This window comes from Alligator mississippiensis, chromosome 5 (assembly GCF_030867095.1).
Source record: "Alligator mississippiensis isolate rAllMis1 chromosome 5, rAllMis1, whole genome shotgun sequence".
NCBI classification, from domain to species: domain Eukaryota; kingdom Metazoa; phylum Chordata; order Crocodylia; family Alligatoridae; genus Alligator; species Alligator mississippiensis.
Window position 1 is genome coordinate 218,392,300 of NC_081828.1, and position 7,642 is coordinate 218,399,941.

The 7,642-nt window shown below is 54.9% G+C and overlaps 1 protein-coding gene across 1 annotated transcript; it reads right to left on the reverse strand.

Annotated features, from left to right (window-relative positions):
* Positions 1–1,242: 1,242 nt before the first annotated feature.
* Positions 1,243–4,145, reverse strand: LOC109282731 (uncharacterized). The gene is made up of 2 exons (XM_019485647.2): positions 1,943–4,145; positions 1,243–1,570 (listed from the first exon to the last, which is right to left on the reverse strand). The coding sequence occupies exons 1-2, from the start codon at positions 2,418–2,420 to the stop codon at positions 1,269–1,271; spliced, it is 780 nt and encodes a 259-aa protein (XP_019341192.1). The 5' UTR covers positions 2,421–4,145; the 3' UTR covers positions 1,243–1,268.
* Between the last annotated feature and the right edge of the window lie 3,497 nt (positions 4,146–7,642).

The following is a 7,642-nucleotide window of genomic DNA, read 5'->3' on the forward strand; positions in this document are numbered from 1 at the left end:
ACAATGGCTGGGGACTGGGGGACAGGACTGGTGAGGAGAGGCTGAGGGAAATGGGCTGATTGAGTCTGCAGAAGAGAAGACCGAGGGGGATTGAATAGCAGCCTTCACCTCCCTGCAGGGGGGCTGCAAAGAGGATGGAGCTGGGCTGGTCTCGGTGGGGGCAGATACAGGACAAGGAGCAATGGGCTCAAGCTGCAGCAAGGCAAGTTGAGGTTGGATATTAGGAAAAATGTTGTCACTAAGAGAGTGATGAAGCACTGGGACAAGCTCCCCAGAGAGGTGGTGGACTCTTCATCGTTGGAGGTGTTTAAGACCTGACTAGACAAAGCCCTGGCTGGGATGATGGAGTTGGGCTGGTCCTGCTTGGAGCAGGGGGTGGGACTGGATGTGACCTCCTGGGGTTTCTTCAACCCTCATTTTCTAGGATTCTGTGGTTCTGAAGATGTCTGGTAAATAACTCCCTTGCAACGAATCGACCCCATCTAATCTAGTGCCAGCCCACTGCTGCCTGCTCCCTGGTGGGCGCTCCTGTGGGGTCCCTCCCGTACGCCGCCCCCCACCCACGGCCTCGCTTTGTTGTTCCAGATCGAAGGAGACGGTGCCTGGCCCCTGGCTGGAAAGGAGCACGGAAATAATCCTGAAAAAAAGCTTTTTCAAAGTTTCTGTCTAGGTGAAAATGCAAGGAAGGAAGGGCTGTGACGGGTGAGCCAAAGAAGAGCACGAAGGCACGAGCCCCTGACTTTGCAAAGTGGCTGGTGGCTTGCAAAAAAGCAAGCCAGGCTGCTGGGGGGGGGGTGACACCGGCCAGCCTTTGCAAAATGCCAGCGCTTGTGTGTTGCGACCCACCCAGGCATCACCCCTTGTGTACCTGTGCAAGAGAGATTGCCAACCCCTGCCCCGGGCCCGGCACCATGCAGGAAGCGGCAGGACAAACGAACAGAGGGAAATGAACCCAAACAATGAACAAAATCCACCTTCGCAACCAAGCAGGGTAAGGGTGGATATGGAGGCAGTCACAGGAAGCCAGGAAACCATGTGGTGTTATTGCTTGCGACACAGTATTATAAGCAGTTACTTGTGCTTCTTTGCCCCCATGACCCTGAACCGGCCCTGCAATGCAGTGGCACCCTCCTGGCCCTGCTGGCAGGTGGAGGGCCCCGCTGTGACCCTGCTGAGTTAGGGGGAACAGCCTCGGGTGTAATCTCAGCTTGTCTTGCACAGAAGCAAGGAAAGTGGACCAACTTTTCCTTTTTGGGCGTCGTACCCATTTATTCAGGTAGTTCTGCACACTCTGAAAGGTATCCTTGAAAGTGTCCTGTGACCTCTAATTCAGCACGGGACTCCTCGACCACGTCCTTTAAATTCTGCATGGTGTCTCGCCCTTCCTCGAGGATGGCAACCTCCTTATGCTGGGACTCACGGAGTTCGTCCCACCAGGCAGCTTCACATGCTCTGGCTACTAAGGACTCTGCCAAAGCCTTGAGCGAGGGTTCGCAGGACCGTCTTTGCTTGCAGTGCTCTGCTGAAGTGCGAGCGGGGCGCCGTTCCCAGTGGCTATGGGTCATGGTGACTGATAAAGAAAAAAGCAATGGTTGGCTTCAGCCCAAGGGGAGGAAAGTGCAAACCCCTACCCCCACCCCCACCATGCAGTGCACAAAATGCTGGCAGGCACGGAAACACGCCGCAACACTTGTACTGCCCCAAACTTAGGAGTACTCGCTCCGGGAACAGGTCCATGGCTGCCACTGCCCGTGCTAGCTGCAAAAAATTAATTAAAGCAGATCATTAGCTGTCAAGCCTGACCTCCACCACCACTGAAAGGACGTGGCGACTCCCCTACAGCAACACATGAATTTCTCCTTCCCCCCAGGTCCCCAAACCCAACCAGCACAAACCCGGGTGTTGCCTGGCAGTGGCAAGAGGCGCATTACAAGAGACTTACATGGTCCAGCATGTTCTTGGGTCTCGGGAACAGTACATGATGCATCGGCTGCGTGGGTTTCTTCCTGACCCTCCACCTCCTCCGCTTCATCATTCGTGCTGCCCCGTGGACCAGAGGGGCTAAGTGGCACTAAGTGTAAGGTGACTGACGGTGCTTCCTGCCACTCATGGTCATCATGGAGCAGGGAGCAGTCTCCGTACAGCCGAGACATGCTGATGGTTTCACTCTCAGGAGGGCCTGCCACCGCCGCTGCCGCCGCCTCCTCCTCCTCCAGCCCAACCCTGGTGCTGAAAGCCTCCAAATCCAAGGTGTTGCCCACATCCTTGGACAGAGCGATGGGCAACTTGTCATAGAAGCGGGCAATTGTGCAGCCTGCCCCAGAACAAGAGTTCGCATCTTTGGCTTTGTAAAGCGCTGATCTCAGTGACTTGATCTTGCACCAGCTCTCGCGTCTGCACGCCTTTTGCCATCTTGACATAAACAGGCTTATTCCTCCTGCTTTCCAGCCTGTCTAGGATCCTTTGCTCCCACCAAATGTCAATTAAGTCCTCCAGTTCTTCCCAGCTCCAGCTGGGTCCATGGGCGTTGGAGGTACCAGCCTCCTGGCCTGCCTGCTCCATGCTGCTGGCCTTGGCTTTCTGAGACCTAGCGAAGCGGTTCATGGTCAACAGCACAAGTGATTTGTGAAAGGGGGCTGGCAAATTTGGGGGGGCGCCTTTATGCTCAGGCTTGCAGGAGGGTCTGTCTGGGAAACTTCCAAGGATTGTGAAGTCAATGCCTGTGCAGCACAGGTGTACTTGGGTATATCCTCCCCTTCTCCAATTGAAGGGGCTTGTTAGCTGGCAGGTGTGCTGTGGGGGAACTGCAGACCGCTCAGTCTCCCTCCGTCCCTATAGCACCAGGCCGGGCCAGTCAGGGGACTAACTATGTACACATGTATTTACATTAACTTAGCACAAGGGAAAGAAACGTGGATATAAGCATATGTTCTCTCTCTATATATAAGATATCTAAACAAATAACATACACAATACCCTCTGGGTAAATGCCATAAAACCTTACACCAGTGCTCCAGATACAGGTAAGTCACAGGGAAGTATCTGATCTGAAAGAGATAAACCCCACACTAAACATAGGTAGCTAACAGATAAACTACAGCTCAGTCTCGGTGAGCAATAAATCAGGCACAAATAATACAATGAAAGAAAAACACAAATAAACAAAAATACAAGTAAACAACAGGTGAAACAATAGCACCGGGGGCCCAGCGGAGCCCTAGGACTCCACTTATCTACTCTTTTACAAACGCGAGAGTTCACAAAATATAAGGCACAACGTCACACCACTTACGCAGCAATAATCCCAAAGATAAACTTAATCCCAAGGGGAAACCCCAATGCCCTCGCACTTTTCCCAAGACCTTCAAGGAAGCTGGTAACTTCAGGGGGGCCCTCCCAGCGGGACCTCCACTTTCAGGAGCCCTTAGCTAACCGGGGGGACTCCCCTCCCCTGTGGGAATCCTCTTTTCCCGAAACTCACGGCTCCCAGGCCTGGAGGGTGGTCCTCATCCTCTGCCCCAAGCTGCCCTCTTGCCTGAGGTGGGTTTGGGGGTCGCTGTCCCCTGGAACAGGGCCCCGCTATGCAGGGCTTCTGGGGCCTCTGGCTCGGCCCTGTCTGCTGGCTCAGTAGCCCGGTCACTGTCTGTCTCCCTGGACTCAACATTTTGCTATGGGTCAGAGGCCTGGGCTGCCTCGTGCAGCACCAGGCTCGGCCCACTCCCGGACCTCCATGCAGCGCTTTCTGCACCGAGCTCCCAGCCTCGCTCCGGGCTTGGTGCCCAAGCGCTCCAAACATCCTGCTCTGTGCACCGGCCTGTGCGCCGTGTCTCTGGCCGCACGCCAGAGGTTGCAGACCTGAGCTGCTTCACGCAGCTCCCAGGGTCTGGACACTGTGAGCCGTGCTGCACACTGAGAGCTTGACCGCTGGAGCTGTCCACCATTCCCCGCTGATGGAAGTCTTCAGGGGCATTTCCAGGCTGCTGCTTCACCCTGCCGAGCAGCTCTCCTCAGCTCTTCTAAGCCCCGCTCTTCTCTCTTCTCCATCCCCGATGTGCTTCCCTCATGTCGGGCACGCAGCTCCTTTTATATGCTCCAGGGCTCCACCCCTGAAGTCTTCTGACCTGACAGTGTCGCAGTCTTCAATCAGGTCCAGCGTGAGCTCAGAAAGGGGCGTGAATTCACTCCTCTTGCAGCCTCCTGATTGGTGGATGGGCTCCGCCAATCAAAACATGATGCGCGCGTATTCGGAAACTCCCCTCTGCCCGCCCTCGTGGAGAAAGGACACTACACACCCGGCGTGGAGGAGACAGTGGTCCGCGATGTCGCCATTTCCCCTCTTATATTAGCGGACGCTGCCTCCCCCCTAAAGCCCTGGCTCATGAAGCCTTATGGAGGGAGCGTCACCGACCCGCAGAAGCTGGTTTTTAACAACCGCCCGCGCAGTTGCAGGATGGCTGTGGAAGGCGCGTTTGGCTGACTGAAAGGACGATGGAGGGTGCTTACGTGCTGGCTCGAGATGGAGCAAGAAAATATAATGGCCTTTATTGTGGCAGCTTGTGCGCTGCACAATGTCTGTGACAGCTGCGGAGAGGTTTGCAAGGACTCGTGGGAAGAAGAAGCGTGACGGGCAGTGGACAGACAACGGACGTGGGGCAGCAGCACGGGGGCCGAGGAGATATCCTCGAGGAGAGGCTGGTCGGGCAGCCCTTGTCTGGCAGGATGCATTGCTGACAACAACCCCTAATGCTTTGTTCTAAAATAAATTCATTTATTTTACATTTTAAATCTGTGCTGTCTACAGGGGCGTGCGGTGTTGCAGACGGGGGGCAGAAGGGAGGACGGTCAGGGGAAGGGGAGGAAACTGGACTGGGCTGGGGGCTTGCTGCTTCCAGACTGAGTGCTTTGGGGGAGGCACCGTCACCCACGTCTGAATGAGCCCCCCGCCCCGTGGGTGAGATGGATAGCTATTATAGCTCGGGGGCACCAAGCTGAACAGCATGCCGCATTTTGAAAAACATTCCAAAAACATGTATAAAACAATTCACAACAGCTCCGAAAGCCGTACGTGGCACTACACAAACAGACTGACAGTGCACCTGGGCAGGGCACGGGAGGGTTGAAATGGGAGCCCCCATCGGAAACTGTACGAATGAGCTCAGGCATGCTGGGAAATGTAGTAAAAAACAAACAAACAGAAAAAAAAGCCAGAAGAGCTCGTCACCAGCAACATGGACAGCAATCGCCAATCCCCGAGGCGGCAACAAACACCCACCCCCTCACTACTGTTATGATACCATAGCCCCCTGTTACTCTTATAACGGTTATCATAGCAGCTATAGTTAATTAAAGAAAAAACCTCCCATATATTTGTAGCATGGTGGGATGGGCAGGGAAAGGAACGGGAGGGGAGGATTCACGCGGCTTGTCTTTGGGATTGGCATGGGGTCTTTGGGATCGCGTACTGACGGAGAGAGACCAGACCGACCTTGCATAGGCGGGTGCAAGGGACAAGGATTTTGGGGTGACCGTGCCCGGGGGAGACTCCCATGGAGAGTCCGGGGGCGAGGACGGGGAAAGACTGCACAGTTATGGTGCGGTGGTTTCTGTAGCATGCAAGGGGGTGATGCAGCTGCTTCGTGTCCTGTTCATTTTTGGGGATCCTATTTATGCCTGGCTGGACTTGGGGCTCTGGCGTGGGACTCACCCTTGCACACCTGGGGCTGGTGTGAAGCACTGTAGCTGTTCTGACAGTGCACGCTGCCGTGAAAGGAGCCTGTGTACGCCTGGGAGGAAGCGTGCAGGGAGGTCATGGCAGAGCTGTCCTAGGGGACCCCCCCCAGCTGTGTCCATGATCCCAGACCACCTTTGTCCTGGAGGCTGTCACTCAAACCAGAGGACCTGGGTGTTAGCCACACCCTGTACTCAGTTTAATGCCCCTCAGGGGTGCTGGATGTTGCCTCCAGCCCAGGCTGGGGATGGGGCTGTGCCGATGCTCCTACTGGGACTTATACCCAGAGGGTCCTGGATAGATGGTCCTGCACCTCTACTCAGGGTCAGGCCAACGCTGCATTTGGGATCAGGAAGGTATTTGATCTCAAGGGGCATCTGGTCCAATGCCTAAGAAGATCAGCACTGCCACTGACTGGGTCAGACCATAGGGTCATCTTGCCCAGTGTCCCGTGTCACGCTGTCCGGCGTGCTCTGCTTGGTGTCCCCCCCTGGGTGCACTCGCTCTGAGCCCGTGACCCTCACTCCTGTCCCTGTTTTGTCTTTGAGTTGTCCCAAGAAATCAGTCATGTGCCTTTAGTAGCCCCCATCACCAAGGGGGCCTTATATTTCGACCTGGTGGTCTTTGGCCCACTATCCAGAGTGGCAGAGCAACAGGCCTGGGTTACACAGGGGCTGGAAAGGTGACTGATCGGGGTCTGAGCAAGGTTTTCCCCCGTTCCTCTCTGCCTTGCAGCCTCCAGCATTTCAGGTCCAGGCAGTTCGGACTCAGAGGCCGTGCCCCTCGCTCCCTGCTCAATAGCGACCGATGTCCCTTTCCTCCAAGGATGCATCTCTGATGAACAAACGCTTGCAAAGAAGAACTTTTGCAGCTATTTAAGTTGGTCTAATAAATGATATAGGATTTACCCAAAGAACCTTGCCTGCTTATGTCTGGCTACAACCTATACTTCCGATCCTGGTTTGAATCTGGCTAAGCTGCCAGCTTCCACCACCTCCGGTGGCAGCAAGCTCCACACATTAATGCCACGCGGGTGACAGCGTACTTCCTGGTGCCAGTTTTAAATTGCCGGCCTGCTTGTTTCGTGCTGTGACCCCTCTTTTTTGTCTGGCAAGAGTCAGGCAATCATAATCACTCTCTTCTTTATCATCTGGGCTGATTTAGTTTGGAGAAGAAACGACCGAGGGGGATTGAATAGCAGCCTTCACCTCCCTGCAGGGGGGCTGCAAAGAGGATGGAGCTGGGCTGTTCTCAGTGGGGGCAGATGACAGGACAAGGAGCAATGGGCTCAAGCTGCAGCAAGGGAAGTTGAGGTTGGATATTAGGAAAAACTTTCTCCCTAGGAGAGTGAAACACTGGAACAAGTTACTGAGAGAGGTGGTGGACTCTCCATCCTTGGAGGCTTGAAGACCCCGGTAGACAAAGCCTTGGCTGGGATGATGTAGCTGGGGCTGGTCCTGCTTGGAGCATGGCTTGGGTTAGATGCGACTCCTGAGGTCCCTTCCCACCCTCATTTTCTATCATCTGTGCTTCTTTATTCTCCAGCCTCCAGTGCAGGAGATCCCAGCACTGCACTGCTGCTGCCTCCCTGCTCTGATATCAAGGACGTTTCCCCCAAGATCTCTTTCCTGTCTTATGAAGAAGCAAGCCAATCGTCTGCATGGCCCGGGGGGCTCGGATTCCTTCCAGTGACCTGATTTTTATTAATATGCACCACTGCACCCTGTGCGCTTGTCGAGCTCGCTGGCCCACACTGGGTCTTCTGCCTCCTGCACATGCAGGAGCCCCGTCCCCTGCCTTCACCTGGGGCCGGGGAAAGGTGCATGCGTGCCATGTTTTGGGCACTGGGCCTGGTCGTTTGTGCTGCTTTAAGAGTAATTAGATGCGTTATTTTGGCTGGTGGGTCACATATCA